Here is a 24,123-nt window from a genome sequence, read left to right as displayed (position 1 = left end):
ATGCTGCTCCAGCCGGTCAGAGAATACCCCGCTGCCCCGCCCTCTCCTCTCTGCGCTGCAAGCAGCAGGCGCACCTCGCAAACGGAGGGCACCCTTACTCCCAGCAAATGGGCGATAGAAAACTGTTAGGATGCCTGGGTCGTTGACCCAGGGTTTTTGAGTTTATTATATTATTTATCATTTCTAGTCTTTGGTTTCTTTGAGTTCTGTCTTATGGTTTATGTCTCTGTCTTCTCTAGTTGCTCTGTCTCCCCTGTCAGCTGTATCCCCTTGTCTAGTTGGCGTCTCTGTGTATCCTTAGTTGCTATAACCCCGTGTCCAGTCAGTGTCTGTCTGCCCTGGTCCCACGTCTCTGTTCCCTCTGTTGCAGTGCCTGCATGTGAGTCTGTGTCTTTAGTTCAGTCTGTGTTATGTTTCCTGTTTTACTTTGAAAGTCCGTGTCTCATGTATATGCGTCTGGTTTTGCTCCCCTTGTCTCGTTAGGCCTGATTTGCCCCAGCTGTGTTTCCCTCCTGTTAACCATTCCCTGATTGCTCCCTCTGTGTATTTAAGCCCTGTGTTTCTTTGTGTCTGGTTGGTGATCTACCTGCATCTTGCTGTGTAAGTTTATTTTGGCGTCTCGGTTTTGTTACTGTTTGAGTTTAGCATTAAAGCTGTTTTGAAGTACACTCTTGCCTCCGAGCGGCTGCACTTTGGGTCCTCCTTACCACCACTCCTGTCTGCACACAGCCCTAACCTGACAAAAACTGATCGGTGCCGATGCCATTCCCAATATGCACTGGCTGACGTCGGGGCAGCACAAGTACGAGCATTTTTTTTTTTTTTTTTTTTTTGCCGATGCCCGTGATGCCGCCCCCCACCACGATGCCGCCCCGGGCAACCGCCCGTGTCGCCTAAAAACCGCTACTGCCCCTGGTACAGAGTAGACAAAATCATTTTGTCTGGAATTAAAGCTCAATCCCCAATAAATGTATCCAGGCAATTGAAATCTGATGCTAATTTTTTAAAACAAAGGCTTGCTAGGTGCCTTCCTGCCATTACGCCCTGGTAATCCCAGCGCAGTAATTTTCTTCCCATTATTATTCCCATAAATCTGTGAATTTTTAAACAGTTTCCACTTTGTTTGTTTTTGTATTTATTCTGATATAATTAATCCCCCCCCCCCCCCCCCGCGCATCCCCCTGTTGTGCCACCCGTTAATAAAAAAACCTGGAAACGCCCCTGTTAGTTGACACTCGTAGGTCAAACAGCTGTGTGCGTGTTTACATGAGCGCGCGAGACTGTGAGAAGACTCCACCACACAGAGAAACGTGTTATAAACGACCTTTTACGACTTTTGTGTGAAAACACAAGCCTGAGCATCAGAAGCGCTCATCCTGCAGCTCACTGCCCTCTCGTACTTTGCATAGATACCGTCCTTGCTTCCGGACTTTTTTATAACTTGCGGGCTATAATGCAAGTTAACTTTTACTTCCTTGTACACACACGCGGATAGAGGAACTGGCCGTTTTGCGGGTGGCCTTTTTGTCAGCGCTCTACATCCTCTCCTGTTTCACTTCAAAACTTTCAAATCATGATTAGATAGAAAACAAACGAGCGGCGACTTTGGGAGCTGTAAGGAATCGATTTCACTCACAAGGTGAGCCGGACATTTTACTTTTCTTTATTTTTTTCCTCCTTTTCTGTTTTTGGTGTCAGTTTTCTAGCGACCGCGGTGTGACACAGTTCAGCTGGCTGAGGGGAAATCCGCTTTTTGCTGGCGGCAGCTGCAGCAGTGTGTGCGGGGCTGCAGAGGATGTGTCTGACCAGGCGGCTCAGCGTGGAGGCAACTCCGTGTCAGAGCAGGACCGGTACCTCTGAAAGCCTTCACGCACGGCGCACTTTACATTTCTTCTATGGGGAACTAGTTTTGAGGTGAACCGTTGGGTCCACGTGGAAGAGTTTCACCCATATTTAATTCCAATACTTCAAACTTCACTGTGTTGGTCAGGATAATAGACACGGGGCCCTCTGCGGCTTTAGTGTGGGGCTTTGTGTAGCTGTTGTGCCATTTTATTGTAGTTTTGCGCCACTTTTGTGAGACTTGTTCTATTCCATAAAAGTCGTTTTGGTGTGATATTGCATTTCCTTCTTGTTGCTTCTTCTCCTGCCTTGTTTGGGGTTATTTGTGTGCTTTTTGTCTTTGTTGGTCGTTTTGCGTCAGTTTCACTGCTGGAAGGTTAGTTATTGAATATTAAGAGGTCGCAGATTAGTTGCTCTGCTAAAAATGTCTTGCATGAATAACTGTAATGAGATGAGATAATGTGGTTGTATTTTTAGGCAATTTTAAGTGATCTGTGCAGGAGACCTGATTTAAATCAGGGTGTGCACGTTATTTTAGTTCATGCGTCTTTCTCAAGTGTGCCAGACCATTAAAATCACAGCACCATAACCCGTAATGTCAGTATCTTTAAGTAAAGCACATTATGAGAACAATACGTCCTTAAAAAACTGTCAAATAACTAAAATTTTGTTTTGTTTTGTTTTTCTCCTCAAGTTAGCAATCCATCTTTAAAACAGGAGTAATAGCGTATATGTTTCCCACATTCAGTGACTCTGCTGTCTTTGGATCTCAGTGGAAAGGCACAAAGCTTTACATCTTCACCATTCAAACAGCTAATTCACAATTCAGGTCTTTTCATGCCTGTGTGGTAATACTGGCATCACCACACCAGGAGCAGTGTGCTTTTTCTTTTCTGAAAAGGTCTTTGGCACAGGATTGTGTTTTCTGCATTAGATGTTTCCTCAGCAGCACGTTCACTGCTGCTAAACAAGTTTTATTCTATTTAGGGCCGATTTCTGATTTTAAATGGAAAAAAAAAATGTTGAATTTCCAGCTGTGCAAGGCACTCGTGTCAGACAACATGGCCCCTGCTTGGTGTGGTTGGCTGATCACAGGCATGGGCGACTGAACTTGCTAAGAGCATCACTGAGGCGGTGCAAATTCAAACCAGAGAACTGTTCAGAATCAGTGCTCAGACTTTTACTGGCAAACCTGTGGGGTCTGTAGATGCAGAGGGAGCTCCTTACAAAGACTGTTTTTGACATCTTTGGCTACGTGGAGTGAAGGATTACAGGAATTCAACCAGCACGCAAGCTGCGGGAAATACTTGCACACACTCTTCCAAAAAGCCAGCGCAGCATTGCCTTCGTTAAACGCTGATTGGCTGTAAAGGTTAAACAGGAAAGGGAACGACCATAGAAGACTTTACCACAATGATAAAAAAGCACAAAAAACAACAAAGATCAAAGAGGCATGGTTAGAAGCAGAGACGGTGGACAGTTTCCACTGTTTTCAGTTTCACAACACCACCAAGGTCTCTGTATGTCGTGACATTTATCTTCTCTGTGGCAGGGATGAAGCTGAAGGACCAACAAGTGCACAGCACGAACACGAGTTTCTCACGTTAGTAGCTGTCCCTCAGATCTGTATCTCTGCCCCTTTGTCCACAGCGACAAGATGTAGACGCATTTCTGTAAATCCCAGTTGTGCTGGGACCATTTTACCCCTGATGGTGTTGCACTCAAATGTCCATCTTGTCCAGAGTTATGTGAATAAAGGCTTTCCTGCATGGGAAAAGATCAAAAACAATCAACAAACACAATAAACCCCAGAATGTGAGTTCTACTGCACATTTTCAGCTCATCACAGATGCCGTCCACCTGTCCAGAACTCACAAGAATCGTTATTTGTCCTACAGTATGGGTCAGAATTGAATCAAGTTTACATTCAGTGTTCATGTAATGGGTCTAACACGAGGTCACCGGTTTGTCTCTGTCATTCTCCCTCACCAAACCTAAAGAACGCATCACTCTCTGTTTGTGCTTCACACACGGATCGTGAGCCAGATGAGCAGCGACATCTAGATTCCCCTTTCTGATCACCAACGTTTGTATGAGGAGTTGTAATTTAAGGATTTTCTGAGCAACTGAAGTTTTCTTCCATTCTGTTGACTGCAGAGGTGAAGTATATCACAGACAAATTTATCACATTTATTCAGGAATCTCTAAACATAATTTTCTCTTCAGTTTGCATCTTGATCATCATCTTGTGTCTCAAATTGTTTCTCAATTTCCTGGTTCCTTTTCTTCCTCTTTGCATTGCTTTTGATCAGTTTGAGTTCACACTGTGTCTGTTTTGTTTTTGGTTCTTGTGTATTGCTTTAATTATTGTGTCCATCTACGGTCATTCTTTGGCTCTTTGAGGGTCATTTTGCATCTCTGTTTCTTTTTGTGTATCATTTGTCATTTTGTGTCTCTTGCTTTTGTCGTTTGAAGTCCTTTTTGCCACACTGTGTCACCTTTTGCCCTTTTTGTATTTTGTTTGGGTCTTTTTGCCTCCTAATGATTTTGCCTGTCCTGTGTCTCTGCAGTTTTGCTTCTTTTGTCTTTTTTGTCATATTAGTCTATTTTTCCTCATTTCGTGTCTCTCTTTTGGGTCCTTATGTGCAGAGTTGCTATGTATTTTATGCTATTTGTTCATTGTACATGCGTTGTGGTCATTTTTGAGTCTTTTGTCTTTCATTCTTCTTGCTCATAGCGCGCCTATTTTTGTATAAATATAGTATAAATATCCAGATGGAGACACAAATCATCTTCTATGAGAGGCAAATGACTTCAACAAGACATGAACAAATTCTAAAGAAATTCAAGGACTGAAAATAAGATTTCTGTTTGGGTTGCCATGAGAAACAATGAGACACCAAATTACCAGAAAAAGACTCAAATGGACCATAAATAGCTGCACGTTGCCTTCATTCAGCAGACGTGTGTCCTACAGCTCGTAGTCTCATAACCTTCCTTGTTCTTTTCATTTCACTGAAAAACCAATGCAACGACGTAGCTGTAGCTCTGTGGAGCGCTAACACAGCCGTCTGTGAAAGTAAAGCACCTGCAGAGACGTTAAAACTAAACGACAGACCCCAGAGTCACCGTATCTGTATTGCTGCTTCTTTTAAGTGCAGATATGCGGAGAACATTTTCATGCACGTCCTCTTGATCGTATTGATGGGGCTAACGGGTCTAGCCTGTTCTCTTGTTCCTTTTTTCTCGCAGCCTTTGGCCGTAGATGTCTGTTGAAGTTGAATGAATACATTGTTGGCTGGCAGGAGGGAGATGGCGAAATGCAAACAAACACCAACAGTAATGTTCGCGTCCACCTCGTGGATCTGAACTCACTGTTGATGTTCACAGAAACACGCTGCTCCAGCTGCTAATAATCATTTTACTTCACTATGGCAGTGTTTGCTTAAATGGTTAATATTGATCCTTATTATTCACTGACACCGTCCTGTGTAACTGTGTGCGCGTAACTGTGTGCAATCGGTTTGTAAATACTGCAGCAAGTAATTGACTGGAATATTTAGTTTTTTGATATTCCAAATAATTTCCTAAATATGTGATGAGCAGTAAAACAGCCGCCTTGAGTCAGTACTTACAACATGATGTAAAGTGTTTCATCAGGTTAACTGGAAAGTTTAAGCAGACTGACTAATCTCAGTGTTGTAGCTAAATTTGTCAAAAAGTAAACTTTTTGCTGTTTGAAAAGTTAAAATCTGTGTGGCAGCCGTAGGAAATGGCTCTGCAAAAGATTTCTGCAAGAAAAATAGAATTTTTAACGCTTACCATTTGTTCTCTGCGTGAACAGAGAGGCCAGGCTTCAGTCCCCCGGTCTGCCCCGATTACCCACGCCGACGACGTCCTGTCCTTGAAAGTGTTCGCACGTGTGCGTGCAAGTCCATGAAATGTTTTGAATGACTTCTGATAAAATTTGGCTTCCATCCATCGGGATCTTCACGGCCCGCTCAACGATTTATTGGTGGAAAATTTACAAAAAGCCTTTTAAATTAGAAACTATGATCCTTACAAGATCAAAACTGCGTGGACAGAGCAACATGTAGGAAGCACCATAAAAAGATTTCACATAGCATGTCATATTTGACCTTTGACCTCTTCTTCAAGGTTAAAAGAATGATCTAAAAGTGATAATAATGCTGTTTGGAGCGCTTTAATATGGAAATACGTTTTCAGATCGACATGCGTGTTAGCATGGGATACTTACTGAGTACAGCTGATTAATTTATTATTGTGACTTTTATCCACCTTACAGTAACAGGTTATTACTGTTCAAATATATAACAATTTAAATACATGTGAAATATTACTGAAAAAGTTCCTTTTTTTTAATTTTAGAAAAGAAAAATACAGTTTTTAATCAAAACGTTTATATTTATCGCTAACCATTTAAACACATTTTAATAAGCAATAAAATGAATGTTGCAAAGTACAGTATCCACATAAATAACCAATAATTATTCCCCAAATGTAGTCTAGTATATTAAAATGTAATTCAATAAGGTAAATAACTGTTCTAACTGCACTACAAACTCGTTAAGGACGTTAATGTAGAAAAAAGCCCCCAAAATGAGCATACTGTAAATAATTTGTTAAATCTCTTATCAGCTGGTAGCGTGATGTCACATATTTATTATCATTTATGCAGATGTTTGCAAAAAGAAAAGAGAAAAGTAAGATTCTGCATATTTGGTGGGTTTTTTTTTTTCTTTTTTTTAATGCATTTTAAAACTGTTTGATGCAAAGTTCATATATGTGTAATTGTTAAAGAAGCAATGAGCTAAAAGAGGCTAAACCACAGGTGTCCAACTCCAGGCCTCGAGGGTTTTAGATGTGTCCTTGATCCATCACAGCTGATTTAAATGGTTAAATTGCCTCCTCAACATGTCTTGAAGTTCTCCAGAAGTCTGCTAATGAACTGATCATTTGATTCAGGTGTGTTGAAACAGGGTGCGATCTAAAGCCTGCAGGACACCGGCCCTCGAGGCCTGGAGTTCGACAGCCCTAAACAATTTAGCAACTGTGTGAGGAGATAAATAATAAAAATATCAAATCTCTTTCATGTGTTTATCGTAAAGCTTCAACAGTTAAACTTATTTGAATAAATGAGTCGAAATTAAGTTTTTTGTTTTTGCCGCTTCAGCTCTTTAAAATCGGGTTTCATATATATTGCTGCAGTGAAGCGAATGCCATTAGATCTGCACTGTTAGTCCTCAGACTAAACAAGCTGAAGATGTCAGTTTGTTCTACTCTTTTCTTAAAAAGATGCGTAGCTAAAGTTGTTTCCATTAGTGTTTAAATGGGGTTTTTGTTTCTCTGGTGCTTTTCATTCATATTTGGGTTGCATGTAAACAGACTCATTATTCTAACTTTCTTTTATGGCACAAGTGAGTGGATTAAAGCGAGCCACAGACTCAGTAATGCAGCCAAATTATGAATGCATCACCTCTGCGTAGGCCTGTGGGGTTTTGAGGAAGATGTGAGATAACGTTGTCCTATACTGCAGAAATGATTTGACTTGTGATAAATACCCAAATATTAAGACAATAGCCATACAGTTCATGTTGGGGATAATTCAATCCAGTAAAAACGGCGAGTGTAAAACTTAGAAAGACCGACGGACACAGACATCTGTCCTCCTTCCTCTGCTGCTGCGGCGCATTCACTGCCTGCAGGTGTTGCTGCTAGAAAGTGAGAGGAGGCATTTCTCAGCCTGCAGCCAAGTTTAAAAAAACTGCTAGATTTGAGAGTGTGGCACATTAAGCAACCAGCTGTTCTATATACATACATACATACGGCTTAGCGTTAGCTCGGTCAGAACAAAACTGCACTCTAACTACGAGCAGAAAAACACCAAATAAGAAAATAGACTGAAGCTTTTTTAGATTCTAAATGATACTTCTGAAGTGAAACGTTGCACAGGCAAAAATGAAACTGTTACAGAGACAATAATCCTTTTGTGGAGTACAAGAAAAAAGCATAAAGGAAGTTTGACGTCTGTATGATTTAAAGAGCTGTAGCGCGTGTTGCACCTCACCCAGCACCTCAGGCTGATGTGTCATCTTCAAGGTGCAAATCTTCATGCTCTTTCTGTAACATGCATCTCTGTATATCTGCTGTTAATCACCCGTAAATGATTCTTTTGTTCCACAGCATCTTAAACAAGTTGCTTTAGACTTTAGCTGGTACCTCGCTGCAAATATTGATATTAACCAACACGTCTTTGCTGAGGATGAGCTGGATCCTTCAGCCTCTTCACTGCACGTGCTGAACTCAGCAACTTGCTGAGTTGCTGAGGCCACAGTGGCCTAGTTTACAGACAACCACAGACTGTATATAAAAGATGGGCACAGCGACACAAAGCCACATATAGGTTTTGGGACATGGCGGTTGCTGTTCTGGCTGCTGCTCTGTTACTTTTTGGAGCCAGAAGCTGCACTCGTAAACTGCACGAAGGACACCTACATGATTTGTCGTTTTTGTAGTTTTGCCTCTTCGCGCCACCGCAGTGGATTTTAAATCAAACAATCGATATGTGATGAAAGTGTAGACGCTCAGCTTTAAGTCTTAAATACAAGGACTCATTAACTGGCCACTCATTTTCAGAGGCTTAAAAGTAAATTACTAACATCATTTTCAATATAAAAATGGATGAAAATCATTAGCAGTTCATAACTGAGCCCGTGGACATCCCTACATGCCGTTTCCCCCCCGAGATGCTCTGCCAGGCTTTTACTGTGGCTGACTTCACTTGCTTCATCTGTTGCACAGGTTGCTTTCGGCTCATTGTCCATCTGAACTTTGAAGTCTGTCCACACGGTTTTGCAGCATTTGTGTGAATCTGAGCAGAGTGCAGTCCTGTCCACAGTTCATCATGAGCAGTCACATCATCAGTAAACACCAGTAACACGGCCTCCATGACCTGTTCGTTACCTACTTCATACTTTTGTCATGTCGTTATGTCGGTAAAAACAGGTTAACCTCGGTTTAGTTAGTTCAAAGAGGCTTGTTTGGATGTTTAATCTGCTTCTTTTAAAGCCTGGGCATCTCTTGATGACAGCGATACTCCTTCCTCCTCATGAGTGTTCCTGACTTGGTTAGATGTTGTGAAATAGTTTTTCCTTAACCATGGAAATAATCCTGTCATCCACTTTAGTTTAGTCTTTGGTCTTTCAGTCTGTCGGTGCATTCCTTCTGTTTATGAATGAATCCGATTGTTTATATGGTCAGTTTCTGATATCTTTCTAACCGGTTTATTTTTGGTATTTCAGCCCGATTGCCTCCCTCACATGTACTTATATTGTTTTCAGCTCAAAATTACAGTTAAATGCGATAAAGAAGAGAAAGTCTGACTCTATTGTTGCATTATAGCTTTTTTAAATTTAAATCTTTTCTATAGAGATTTCTGAAACGGGTATAAATTCTATAAAAAGGTGGGGACCTTAACCCAGCGGTTCGCAACCCCCAGGCCATGGACCGGTACCGGGCCGCGAGAGTTGAGGCTCGGGTGTGAAATGAATGGTTTTCAGGGTTTTTTAGCGTTATTTATTTATTTATTTATTTATTTATTTATTTATTTTACCATTTTTATCATTAACCTGGTTTCCCTGAGTCTTTTCCCGTGTGTTATTAATAAATCTTGGTTTTTTTGGTACCAGTACTGGTTTTATTTCTCTTTGAAAATATTGTCGGCCATAAACTGGTCTGTGGCACAAAAAAGGTTGGGGTCCGCTGGGTTAACCAATCCCAAACCCCACCCATGACCTGCTGACCCCATTCACAGCAGTACAATGCTTAGCTGCCTACCATCCTCTTTAGCCAATACACTGGCTATGGAAGCATGTCATACAACCCAAATATAAAAACATGCAAAGTATCCCTATAAATAGCAGCTTTGTGTTTCTATGAATGCATTCCTTTGGCACCAAAGGTGGTTTGGCTGAAAGAAACATCACATCCTCATTTCACATAAACACAAATCTTCCTGAAATGTTTTCCATACAGTCGTGCAGGATGTTCACCTGACTAAGGCCTCAGTTTGTGCTTAATAAGTATGAGGAAATTTGTTAATGTAAATAAGATCCTTAATAGGGACTGTCCCTCACTGGACTTCAGTAGGAAAAGCAGGGGCATAGTGCTGTAATTATGTCAGTTAATTATTCACCTTTCCTCAGAACACTGAAGAATGCTCAGTGTTTAATGTTTCAGCCGTATTCACAGGAAAGCACATCCTGGATTTTTACACATACAGACGTACTTTTAATCATATGTAAAGATAAAAATGGCATTTCTTCTTAATCTATGCTCTGTTTTGACTGTAACTCTTCACTAACATTTCTTAATGTACTGTATTCAGTGTTGTGACACACTTCACAAGAGGTAACTCAAAGTTTACGCAGCTCAAAGTGAAATCTTTCATGTTGGAGGCATGTTCAGTCTCCAAGCAGTTTATTTGTTCTGTTTTTTTCTCCTTCTCTTCACCCAACCCCTGACAAACAATTGTTACAACCACTTCTACTCAAAGAGCTCAAAAATATTAGACACATTAACAATGTTATGCTGAAGTGCATGATAGTCACAGTGTAAGGAACTTTCAAAGTGTTACGTTTTTGTGAAAAGGTTTTCACAGTCTCTGTGCAGTGCTGTGAAAAACTGAATCATCTGAGACTCTACAGGCCTCAGCTGGCAGGCTAAGTGTTAAAGTTCATGAAAGGACCATTAGAAAAGGACTGAAGTACGGCTTTCTCAGAAGGGTTGCCAGGAGGAGGAAGCCTCTACGCTCTAAAGAAAAAACGACAGTCAGGTTTGCAAAGCTGCATCTGAACAAACCAGAAGACTTCTGGAAATATGTCCTTTGGACAAATAAAGCAGGATGCAGCAATGCTGCAGTGGTGGCGTCCTGACCTCAGCCTGACTGAAAGCTTCAGAGAGCTGTGAGACTGATGAAGTCATACAGAAAACAATTACTTCTTGCTGAATCATGAGGTGTAATTAGTTTTTCACAGGGCTGCATATTACAAGGTTGCTGCCTTAAAAACCTTTCTTTTACGGTGCAGTTTTAGCTCCCGAGAGAAGCTTGTTAGAGCACTGTTGCATCACCTTCATTTGGGTACTTGGTCCTAGTGCACATTTACCTCACAGTGTACTGACTTCACCTCATTGCATAGTGAGTTGATAGCTTCTCCGCTACATAATAACAAGCTTGTTACGTTCCCTCAGAGTGACTTCTTTAGCTCAAAGTTAGCTGTTGCAACTTTGAGTTTTGTTACACCAGCAACAATATCCTCGAAAGGCCTCACCACCATAACTGTCTCCACCTGTGTGTCTCCAACCGTTTCACTAGCGTACAGCTGCATGTCCCATCATCTGCAGTGAGAGTAAGACAGAAAATCCCCCCGTGTCATAAATTTGCTTTATTTCCTTCGTGAAAACAAAAATAAGAGAAAAACTTAGTGATATTTTTAGAGGAATTATTTCTTTTAGGTGATTAACATCATTAACTAACATCATTCATTTGGCATGTGTCAGCATCATCAGTGAAAGTTGTGGCAACAGTGCAGATGTTACTGCACCATCCTGGTAGGTGTTTGCTGGATCTTTGTAACATCTGTGTAACAGCGAAGCCTGTCGACGTTACAGTAGGTTGCAGTTAGCTGCAGTACCAGCAGAGGGAGATATTTTATTTTAAGCCGATATGAAAATAATGAGTTTAAACAGACTTTACTAACACATGTAAATGCATATTAGCCACCTAGCTTAATCGTTCCTGGCATGTATTTCATACCTTCCTTGATCACTAGTGATTTCTTGGCTTTAAATGTATCATCTCCCCCTGCAGGTGGGCTGCTTGGACCGGCGTGTCTGTTATGTGCTTTCCCGTGAAATTAGGTTGCTTGGAGACATTGTTTGGCCTGACAATAACAACAACAAAAAAGAATAACAAACAAAAGCTTTCAAGCTTGTCTAAGTTTGCACTACGTCATGCACACCAACAAACCTCATGCTTCTCATTCTGACCACACCCTCCCAGTTTGGTGATTTCTCTGATGTGTCAGTGATGCTGCCTGCAGCCCAGGCATGCAAACTCTAATTGTAGTTTGCTTCTTAAATGAAAATGTCATTTTAAAGCTTTTGAGGATAATGGTATGTAGATGTTGTCTGTCCGTCTGCAGGCGTCTTGAGTTAAAACTGAAAGACGTAAGCTTGGTATGCAGGACGGAGATAATTGTGATAAAAATCGAATCAAATTGAAAGCGAACAGATTTTGGACAGTTTATAGACTGTATTTTTAAGATGGCCACAGCATCTTCACACAGTGATTTCTGGAGGCTTGGGGTTTACACTTTGACCTTCTTTTTTTGAGTTAGAAGTAGAAACTAGATGAGTGTAATGGCGTACAGGTGCAACACACAGGTACACATATGCCTGCTAGTCGACTTTCAGGAGTGGAATTAGCGGAGCGCTAGCTGCTACAGCTGCCTGGACCAGCACACATGCCACTCAAAGCAGCTTCTCCCTAACTTAACACAGTTGTTAGGAAGGGGGAAATGTTCGGCAGAGGTCAGTTTTTTATACTAGTCTGCAAACATGCATATTTGTGCTGTAAGTCCAAGCATTTAACTGTGGGGATCTGTGGCTGACTCACTTTGGAGTCAGCCTCAAGAGGCAGCTAGAGAAACTGCAGCTTTTTGCACTTTGCGACATGAGTGCTTATGTAATAATGTACATGGGTTGAAATGTCAACACACTGACCGGAGTTGCAGCATGTGTGATCTCAACTTCCACTTCCTTTTGTCTTCTGCTGCCTTTCTGTTAGCACACCCCACAAATGAGATGAAGATATGAAAAAGCAAAAATAGAAATGGCGCCAGATGTGGAGTTTGGACGTGGACCCACTCATCAGAAAAGACGTGGGTGAGGTCAGCTTCCCATTTCAGGCTAAAGTAGAATCCAGATATAGTGAAAGAATTAATGTGTCGTCACGCGGCTCAGAACACGGACATTCCTGTGCAGTTACCTGGATTCAAGTAAGCGATAAAAGCGATAAAGTCTGAAAACTGGGATGAGATGTAAATGAGTGATTTCTGTTGTTTGTCATCAGCACCGTGTCAGCCAGAAGGGTCTGAAGCGACATGTGGCTATCGCAAGTCTCCCAAAGCAGCCAGATGACTGTAAGACACGCAGAACTACCACAAACCACACGGTCATGTTGCTATAGTCGTTTTGCTTCACCGGCTATGTATCATGCAGATATTTTGCATCTCCTAGTAGTTGTTTTGTGACTCTCACTGGTTGTGTTATATCTGTTTATGGCCAATTTGCATCTCTTCATATCTTTGTGGTCATTTTGCATCTCCCAACCTGAATAAGAAGTAAAAGTTCACTATATGGCTCGTTGTCCTGGGCAGTAATCCACACGTGCATTTATTCACTGTTTTCAGATCAAGTATGTGCATTTATTATTTTTTCTTAATCGTACGTGTTAGTAAAAAGCATCATACATTTCTTGTCTGAAGAAGGGACACATCAGTAGGGATTCTGAATAGACTCTAAATATCTGTTTCGCCTCTTTGTGAAACTGTTGTGTAGTTCAAAACTATTTTTAGGCTCTTGTGTTGTGTCATTGAGGGTCTTTATTTCCTATTAAGTATTCTCTTTACCCGCAGATCTGCTGTGTTTTCCTTGCACCCCCTTCGTGCCACTCCTAAACCGAGGGGTTCCACAGAGTTCAATCCTGGGTCCATTATTATTGTCTTTACATTAAATGATACCTGCTAAAAAAGACTAATCTTTTAATTGCATTTATTATCACTTTGAAAAACACTTACTTACAATAAGTTCATTTACAGAAATGGCTCACAAAAAAAAGAGTAAAAACAAAGGAAACAATAAATGTCTTTAAAAACGATTTAATGAAACAGAACTGGGATGAAGTGTTCAGAAACAGGATGTGAATGGTGTTTATGATGAATTGCTTAGAATATTTACATTATTGTATAATACAAACTGTCCAATAAAGCAATATAGTAGAAAACATGAATATACGGACTGTCCACGGATAACAAAAGGTCTGCAAAAGAAGGGAAAATGCACTATACAGAGATTTCTTAAGAAAGAGAACCAAAGATACTGAAATTAGATATGAAAGATATAAAAATAAGTTAATGAATATACTTAAATATAGTAAGAAGGAATTAGATAATAATAGAAATAATATTAAAAGATCATGGGAAATACTGAACAGTGTTATAAAACATGGGGCTGGACTAAACAACCATCCCACGTATTTCGGTGTTTCAATGAATATGAAGAATATAATATGGATGTTGTAGCAAACGGCTTTAATCATTTCTTTGTAACTGCTGAAGCAAATTTAGCAAGAACGATCACTGATCCTGGGACAGCAGAGGATAGACAGAAATCCTTATTCAATATTTCTCACAGCTGCCGATGAAAATAAAGTTTTTTAAATTGTCAAAAAATGTAAAAATCAGAAATCCTTGGATTGTAATGATACTGATATTCTTTGAGGGTATTTTAAAACCATTTACTTACATTTCAAACTAGTCGATTTTCAGACCGAATGAAAACAAAAAGTTATAGCTCGGGCAACAAACACCATTTCACAAACTACAGGCCTGCCTCTTTACCTCAGTTCTCAAAAATACTTGAAAAACTGTTGAACAACCGACTGGAAAATGTATAGATAAACTACTCACCGAGAGTGGGTACGGCTTCAGATGAAGAAGATCAACATCATCGGCACTATTAGATCCAACAGAATACATCACAAATTCCACAGACAAAAGTCAATATGTGGCTGGGTTGTTCATAATCTTGAGAAAAGCATTTGACCCTATAGATTAGGATATATTAATAAGAAAACTGGAACTTTATGGTGCCAGAGGCGTCGTTTTAAACTGGGTTCTGAATTATATAAGAGACAGGAAGCAGTTTGTGAAATGAAAGGGTTATTGCTCTTTATGTATGGGCATTGCTTGTGGTGTACCCCAGGGCTTAGTTTTGGGCCCATAATTCTTTAACTTATACATCAATGACACCTTTAAAGTGTTCAAAGTATTACAAATGTCACTCTTTGCTGATGATACAAACATTTCCTGTTCTGGTGATGATCTGAGACAACTAACAAAATAAGTGAAATTCTTTACAAAAACACATTGTCATTAAATTTGAATAAAACTAAACTGTGTTATTTGGTAATAGCAGTATAAGTACAAATGTTAACATTCAAATGAATGAAGTTGATACTGAGTGAAAATACATTTCTTGAGGTAATAATAGATGAAAAACTTAACTGGAGAGAATAAGATATGATATATAAGATATAATCATTAGTCTCAAGAAGCATTGCAGTACTAGTAATACTATTGCAATGCTAGTTGCATTACTAGCATTGCAATACTAATCCAGTCTAATGCTGCTAGTATTAGACTGGACTTCATATTTTCCACTGTTCACTGGTTTCACCTTACGTAAGCTATTGTGCAGAGGTCTGGGGCAATAACCAAAAAACAACATTGCATTCACTGTTTACTCTTTTTACAGTTCAAATCATCCACACTGCAGGTTACAGGTTATATACACACTCACTACTTTCTCACTGTTCTTTTTGAGAGAAGGAAGTTATAACTTAAGGTGTTTTTGTAACTTCAAGCTGTGACTGTGTGATACCGGGAACAGTCTTTGTGTTTCTGTGCGTGCAGTGAAGCTGTGGACCAGTCCGAGTGTGGAGTTGAGGCAACGTCCAAACATAAAGCAGTTTAAAAAGAGTTATAAAGAAAGGAAAACGCTGAAATTCAGTGAATATCTCTGTTTAGCTTATGCTTACTGTATTATACAATTAACTTTAAAAAGTGGAGGTATTGGTTTTGTTGTGTGGAGTCACAGTTTGCTGCAGATTATATCAGTAAGGAAGCTGATTTAATGTTGACTGATAACTTCTGGCGAAGGGGTGGGATTAGATACGTGTGCACGTATCCAAATATTAGCTCTATTTTTGTGGCATTTTTTTTAAATGAACTTCTGTCTATTGTTTACATGATTGAAACAAACAAACAATACTTTTTCTCTAAAGGCAGACATTTTCAAATTAAAGACCTGCACATTTCAAAGTAAAACAGCAACCAAATGTATTGAATAAACACAACACGAGAGGTTTAACATTAATAATAAAACATGATTTTTTTTTCCTGTCATCATCGTATTTCGTAACTTAAATAAAGGCAGGATTGATTTAGTGATGCCTTCTGGAGTAAAGGATGATTTATGGAGCAGCAGGCGAGGTTTGTTTCTCGGTGAGTTTGTGGGAAAAACATACGCTCTGCTTTAAAGGCTATTGCAGGATTCATAAATATGTCACAACAGGGGGGATTTTACTCTAGTATGCACCAGCTGCAAGGTGCCTGTGATGACTGATGGGTTAGTTGTTGTTTAAAATAGTCTCAGCCAGCAAAAACTCATGTTTCCACGTTTTCCTAATTATTCAAGTCACGCTTCGGCTTTCTCCCACCCTGTGTCAGCTGCAGAGATGGCTCGTTTGGGGCAGCAGGGCGAGATGACTGAGTACAGGAAGATCGTGATCAAGCGGGACCTGGAGATGGGCGTGGTCATGACGGTGTTTCGGCAGAAGGCAGAGCGCCTCACTGTGCAGGTCATCATGGAGACCCGTCAGGTGGCGTGGACACGTACCGCAGACAAGACCGATGGCGTCTGTAAGTATTTGAGTCTCAGTTGTACGACCTGAGGGTCCCACTGTTTCCTCTGTAAGGCTTGTTGTCATACACCGTGATGCTCCAGCTCAGAATCTGTCAGGTTTGGTTCACAACTTTCAAAAATGGGTTCATCTGAAGCAGGATGTGACATGTTTTAAACCACACCATCCACACTCCTTTCTCTGTGACCTTATTTCCCGTTTCCTAGTATCTATATAGCGGATGTATGTAACCACGGTAACGTCCGCCAGTGTTTTGGGCATTTTAAAGCCACAGTGTTACCATTTTGGTCACTGCCTCATTTCTGTTTCTTTTCTGTGACCCTATGACTAATCACAACATCCCTATAAAAACAAATATCAAACCACACCTCAAAAAGCCAGGAGGCACATTAGTGTATCGGAGGTACCACAGCACATAGAACAGTACCTGTTATCTCCTGCACTTCACTGCTCATTGTGTAGTTTTGAATATCAGCTTCATGAAGCTTCAGAGATGACTGTGGCTAAAAAAGGAAGTTAACCATACATCATATACTCCAACCAGTTTATAAAACAATGTGCATGTTTTGTCTAAATTTCTCCTTGATGGTGTGATTTCACTTTATTCTTATAAATGCATTTGGGGTATTTTAACCTTTATTTGATGGGACAGTGGAGAAAGACACAGAACATAGCCTCGAATCCTTATGGCATATGGGTCACCTGCTGAACACAGGGTGACTCCACTTTAAAAAGGAAATAAAAAATGAGTCTATCATATCTGTGCACAGAGGCCTGATATCTCATCACATGGCTCTGGGGAAAAGATAAGTTAATTATCCTGTTTGTGTGATATAATTGGTAAATTGGGTGGCTGTAACTGAGGTGGTCAGCTACTAAGTGCAAAGTTAGTGGTTCGAACCCAGTCTGCTCCAGTCTGCATGCCAAATATCCTTGAGCAAGATACTATGTGCACATAAGCTCCACCCCCTGTTTGTAGTAGGTTTGATAAAGGGGAGGATGAACTGAGGGGCCCAGTGTTAGTGCAAATCAAACATTGCTACTTTAGTAAAGTCTATGAATAAAGTCTAAGTTTGGAAATATGCATTAAAGGTCTCCTTCGGTAATGATGATGGTCGTATAGTTAAATCACATCCTTTAAAAACTGTAGCTGCTTTAAAGAAACACGTGTGCTGCGTTTCAGTGGACCTGTCTGAGATCCGGGAGATCCGTCCGGGAAGGAACTCCAAGGACTTTGAACGCTTCAAAGATGGGAAGGACAAGCACGATGAGAGCACCTGCTTCACCATCTTTTACGGCTCCCAGTTTGTTCTCAGCACCCTCAGTCTGGGAGGTGAAGCTTTATGGATGTTTCATGCAGTGTTTATAACAGAATTTAGTAGCATCAGAAATGTGTATCTGCTGCACAACAAACTCGTAGTTGCCAAATGGATTTGCGTGATGTATTTGCATCTTCTTTTCATTTCCCACGCTTGCTGTTAAGTTCTTTTGAAGCTTTTCAGTGCATAAGTGCACCTGTTGCTCCAGGAAGTGCCCAGTGCAGGCTAATTTGTTTTAGGGGTAAACGGTAGTTTTGGTGTTACCTATGTAATATAACCAAATCCACTGGTGTTTTCACGAACACATCTTTGAGTAATGAGTCTTTTTTTTCTCATTGTGCAGCTGATTCTGTGGATGAGGCGCAGAAATGGCTGGTGGGACTTGAAATGCTGAGGGAGGAGACTCGGGCATCACCAACCCCGGTGCTCATAGAGAGGTAGCCGTGCACGCTGCAGTGTTTTCATCACCTCAGACACTGACTTTTATTCATTCTGTGAAGATGTCCTCCAACCATAGCTGCCTCGAATTTAAAGCAAAACATTACCCTAAGGTAGCGGTTTCAAACATGTGGCCTGGGGGCCAGAACTGGCCTGGAAAAGACCAGCCTGCCAGACAGCTTTGGAAAATGTAAAAGATGGCAGAAAGTTTTGGACTTTTAACTGTATTTTTATATGTTTTGCAGCTTTTCCTGCTGATAAACACCTCCCCCGAGCCATTTCATCTGACACCGAAGTATTTAAGTGACAGATAAACATTTAAATGACAGGAAAGTTCCTGTTTTTCACTGTCTACTATATAAATTGTGGTTTTAAAAAAAAAAAAAAGAAAATAATTTTTGCAAATACAGCACATTGTGGCAGTGAGCTACCAGAAACCTTATCACGTAGAAAAACTGAGAGGTGCTGCACTTCTTTATCTTATATTAAGATATTTCAGGGATTAAATGTGCAGTCAAGCATCTTTAGAGCGACAGAATGTGAAGTTTCACATGTTCGGCCCACTTAACTTAACAAAGCGGGCTCTAAAAGTAAAAATGTGAACTGTTTGAGGTCTTTGTTTTTCTATGAGCTAAACATAAACCTACACTTTTATCAAGTCTTTGCTTTCAGATGTTACATTATACATACTGGTAGGATGCACCTAACAATATGAGTCATGCAAACACCTACAGACACCCAGCTGTGTTTCCATGACTTAACAGGACACACACACACACACACACACACACACACACACACACACACACACACACACACACACACACACACACTTCCATAGTTATTTGTGGCTGTGCTGCTCTGATCATTGCTCTCTCTGTGTTATTGCCCCTCCAGCTGGCTGAGGAAGCAGATGTATTCTGTTAATCAGACCAAGACAAACAGGTATGCTGAATATAAAGATTACCTACTAACTGTTTAGTTTATGATACTTACTAATATTTCTTTTTTTTTTTTTTTTTTACAAAATAAATCCAGTGGTTTTACCAGTGTGCTGCAGCCCCGATCTCTGGTCCCACCAGTACTAGCGCCTGTTTGCCTTCAGCCACCTGCTGTGTTTAATATGGATTCTTTAAAAATGAACAGAAGCTAAATATTCCAGCTGGCTATATTTAACATGTAGCTAGATGTCTCGAGCTGAAGCGTTAGTGAAGCAACAAACTGTGGAGAGAGCATGCTCAGTTGCTGCGACTCTGTGGTCCACGCCCTCCTGCATGCTCAGAGCGTTTTGAAATGACTGAATGTCCAAACTGTTGTATGGAACACATAAACAGCACTTGACTGTGTTCATCATGTAACAGGATGAGAAATTAATTGGAACAAAGTTGAAATCACGGCAGGACATAAGTCTGGTAAACCTGTTCATGCTGATCCGACCCTTTAAAGTTTACCCATAATGCACTTAGCGATGCAAGCTTCTGTTACTCTGCAATGCATCACAGATAGTACTACCCTGTGTTACTGATGCTGCGCCTTTCAACCCTGGAAACTTTAAAATTTCATGTGGATGTAATCTGGATCTCAGAATAATTTCACATTGCGTACACTTATAAAAAAATCTGTTCTATACCTGATGTTAAATGGGCTTTTTTCTGCACACAGGACAGTGTCTGAACATGCTATAACCAGTAATAATAAATGGTTTCCAGTCTGATCACACTGGGTTTTTTGTCTCATATCCAGCATCTCCTTGAAGGAACTGAAGGCACTGCTTCCTTTGATGAACTACAAGGCGCCGAGCTCTCGCACTTTGAAAGAAAAGTTCCAGGTATTTCCACTTTGTGGATGCCTTTTAAAAACATAGTTAAACCCCCTCAGAACACAAAATAGTCGTCTGCAGCTGCTCCCGTCAGCTTGATCACAGCTTTCATGCTCTGCTTTCGCAGGAAGTGGGCTCGAAGAAGGATCGCCTGGACTTTGAGCAGTTTCATAAATTTTACAACCTTCTCATGTTTGAGCAGAATGAGGTTGGTATGAATGAATGACATCACATAATATCACCAGACACGGGTTCTTGTTTTTGTAGCCCTTTCATTCATGCTGGGTTTGTTTTTTCTCAGATTCTTGACGAGTTCAAGAAAGAATCCTGCGCCTTCATTCTGGGGTGAGATCCCGTTTCCTCTCGTGTAAATAATAGCGATCTGATGAAGGATGCTCTGACGGCATCGTGTGAATGTGTGTTCCCTCTCTCCTCCGTCCTGCAGTAACACAGACAAACCGGATGCTTCGGCCGTTCTCCTGCACGATTTCCAACGATTTCTCATCTATCAGCAACAGGTAAACAAGCTACAAGGAATAACGAGCATGTCGGACAAGCCGTGACTATATTTAGGGTGAGGATTATGCAGGAAGCAGACACGGAGCAGACCTGGCACTCGAGGAATCCTGAGTAGAATTTGGAAACTTTGAAGGTGGAAAAGAGCCAAACAGATTAAATATAACCAATCATACTGCAGCCAGCACACGTCCAGGACCAGCTGAGTGGTGGAATTCATCTTTCTTTTCACTGTCATAGCAAAGATATGGGTAAATGTACTTCTATTTATTATAATTGTAACTAGTGTGGCGTTGGTTCATCTGGTGTGATGAACAGGGATACTGTACATGTCTTGATGGGTACTTAAGTGAAGCTGTAATGTGTTTACGCAGTGCACATGTGTGTAAGAACGACAGTTTGCAGGGATAAAAACGTTTAAACGTTATTTGGAGGCAAAGTCAACAAAACTTCTGAAGCTTTTAGAATTTTCTGGTGATTCTATGCATGCAGCTTTGAGACATACAGTGGGGCAAAAAAGTATTTAGTCAGCCACCGATTGTGCAAGTTCCCCCACTTAAAATGATGACAGAGGTCAGTAATTTGCACCAGAGGTACACTTCAACTGTGAGAGACAGAATGTGAAAAAAAAATCCATGAATTCACATGGTAGGATTTGTAAAGAATTTATTCGTAAATCAGGGTGGAAAATAAGTATTTGGTCACCTCAAACATGGAAAATCTCTGGCTCTCACAGACCTGTAACGTCTTCTGTAAGAAGCTTTTCTGTCCCCCACTCGTTACCTGTATGAATGGCACCTGTTTGAACTCATCATCTGTATAAAAGACACCTGTCCACAGCCTCAAACAGTCAGACTCCAAACGCCGCCATGGCCAAGACCAAAGAGCTTTCGAAGGACACCAGGAAAAGTATTGTAGACCTGCACCAGACTGGGAAGAGTGAATCTACAATAGGCAAGCAGCTTGGTGTGAAAAAATCAACTGTGGGAGCAATCATCAGAAAATGGAAGACATACAAGACCACTGATAATCTCCCTCGATCTGGGGCTCCACGCAAGATCTCATCCCGTGGGGTCAAAATGATCATGAGCACGGTGAGCAAAGATCCCAGAACCACACGGGGGGACCTGGTGAATGACCTGCAGAGAGCTGGGACCAAAGTAACAAAGGTCACCATCAGTAACACACTACAACGGCAGGGAATCAAATCCCGCAGTGCCAGACGTGTTCCGCTGCTGAAGCCAGTGCATGTCCAGGCCCGTCTGAAGTTTGCCAGAGAGCACATGGATGATACAGCAGAGGATTGGGAGAATGTCATGTGGTCAGATGAAACCAAAGTAGAACTTTTTGGTATAAACTCAACTCGTCGTGTTTGGAGGAAGAAGAATACTGAGTTGCATCCCAAGAACACCATACCTACTGTGAAGCATGGGGGTGGAAACATCATGCTATGGGGCTGTTTTTCTGCCAAGGGGACAGGACGACTGATCCGTGTTAAGGGCAGAATGAATGGGGCCATGTATCGTGAGATTTTGAGCCAAAACCTCCTTCCATCAGTGAGAACTTTGAAGATGAAACGAGGCTGGGTCTTCCAACATGACAATGATCCAAAACACACCGCCCGGGCAACAAAGGAGTGGCTCCGTAAGAAGCATTTGAAAGTCCTGGAGTGGCCTAGCCAGTCTCCAGACCTCAACCCCATAGAAAATCTGTGGCGGGAGTTGAAAGTCCGTGTTGCTCGGCGACAGCCCCAAAACATCACTGCTCTCGAGAAGATCTGCATGGAGGAATGGGCCAAAATACCAGCTACTGTGTGTGCAAACCTGGTAAAGACCTATAGTAAACGTTTGACCTCTGTTATTGCCAACAAAGGTTATGTTACAAAGTATTGAGTTGTATTTTTGTTATTGACCAAATACTTATTTTCCACCCTAATTTAAGAATAAATTCTTTACAAATCCTACCATGTGGATTCATGGATTTTTTTTTTTTCACATTTTGTCTCTCACAGTTGAAGTGTACCTCTGGTGCAAATTACTGACCTCTGTCATCATTTTAGGTGGGGGAACTTGCACAATCGGTGGCTGACTAAATACTTTTTTGCCCCACTGTATCATGAATCAGACTCATGAACGTCTCTCCACGTGAGGCTGTAAAATAATTGCCTGGATTCATCCTAACATGCCTGCTGAGGTCTTTGCTTACAGTTACACCCACTTAAAGGACATATATGTCATCATTTGTCATGGTCCTGGGTCATCTTACCCAGAGTTTGGATTATTGAAATATTTTTCTTTTTCAATATTGTTTCATGTATTTCCTCCTTTATTTATGCCTGATACTAGTTTCCGAGTTCATTCAGACTTTAGTTCTCCCCACTGTTCTGTCCTCTTGTGTCAGTCCTCCTGTATTAAGTTCATTCTTGTGTCTGTGTTCTCTCACTTCCTGTTTTATTTTGATAGTTAGCCATTCCTTGTGCTTTGCTTTCAGTTTTGCTTCCCTTGTCTTGTCCTCTCATTACTTCCTGCTGTGTTCCCCACCTGTTTCCACTTGTCTCATCACCTCTTGTTGCTCCTGGATTTTGTTTCCTGATTTCAGCCTACGTCTATTGCAGCATAACTAAGGGAGGATTCAGGGTCACCTGGTCCAGCCCTAACTATATGCTTTAGCAAAAAGGAAAGTTTGAATCTTAAAAGTAGAGATAGTGTCTGTCTCCTGAATCCAAACTGGAAGCTGGTTCCACAGAAGAGGGGCCTGAAAACTGAAGGCTCTGCCTCCCATTCTACTTTTAAATACTCTAGGAACAACAAGTAGGCCTGCAGAGCGAGAGCGAAGTGCTCTTATAGGGTGGTACTATGATCAGGGGTGCACATAAGTGGTCTGCAGGTGCACATTCGCTGTCAAAATAAAAGATGCGCGCCAGATAAGAAGTTGCAACGCGCGTTTGCGTACATAAGATTTTCTGGAGGAGGACAGACATTTGTTTAGAACTCCTCAAGATGTCGAAGAAGCTCCTTTAAGCAATTACTGTGATGGTCCTCCACCTCCAAAGAAATGTCAGAAGGAGTCCGAACCACAAAAGAAGCGCGTATTCTCGGAAAAGTGGTTGCAGGAGGTGAGCTGGCTTCAAACAAATGATGAACGCACAGAGATGTGGTGCAGTATATGCTGTGAAAATCCCACTCTAGCGGATGAAAACAGTGCCTTTTTATATGTACACAAACACACATTGCAACTTCTTATCTGGTGCGCATCTTTTATTTTGACAGCGAATGCGCACCTGCGGGCCACTTATGTGCAGCCCTGACTATGATATCAGGTCACCAGCGACTCGTCCAGGTGTAGGGGTAAGGTTGGGGTTTCTAAACGGGCACATTTTCAGAAACTAGAAAATGTTACTTTCA

At 41.1% G+C, this 24,123-nt stretch overlaps 1 protein-coding gene across 1 annotated transcript in view; it reads left to right on the top strand.

Moving 5' to 3' along the window:
- The first annotated feature begins 1,254 nt into the window (after nt 1-1,254).
- The window catches only part of plcg2 (phospholipase C, gamma 2), a 46,052-nt gene continuing 23,183 nt past the window's right edge, over nt 1,255-24,123 (top strand). Inside the window, exons 1-9 of the mRNA XM_040008026.1 lie at nt 1,255-1,639; nt 16,434-16,625; nt 17,811-17,960; nt 18,290-18,383; nt 19,282-19,329; nt 20,128-20,212; nt 20,331-20,411; nt 20,505-20,548; nt 20,649-20,721. Coding sequence (XP_039863960.1) covers nt 16,442-16,625; nt 17,811-17,960; nt 18,290-18,383; nt 19,282-19,329; nt 20,128-20,212; nt 20,331-20,411; nt 20,505-20,548; nt 20,649-20,721 — 759 coding nt within the window. The 5' untranslated portion in view covers nt 1,255-1,639; nt 16,434-16,441. The remainder of the gene's footprint in view (nt 1,640-16,433; nt 16,626-17,810; nt 17,961-18,289; nt 18,384-19,281; nt 19,330-20,127; nt 20,213-20,330; nt 20,412-20,504; nt 20,549-20,648; nt 20,722-24,123) is intronic.

Source organism: Simochromis diagramma, unplaced genomic scaffold (assembly GCF_900408965.1).
Source record: "Simochromis diagramma unplaced genomic scaffold, fSimDia1.1 OVJJ01000545.1, whole genome shotgun sequence".
In the NCBI taxonomy this organism is placed as follows: Eukaryota; Metazoa; Chordata; class Actinopteri; order Cichliformes; family Cichlidae; genus Simochromis; species Simochromis diagramma.
The sequence above is the reverse complement of the archived record's forward strand: the minus strand, read 5'-3'. Positions and strand labels throughout refer to the sequence as shown.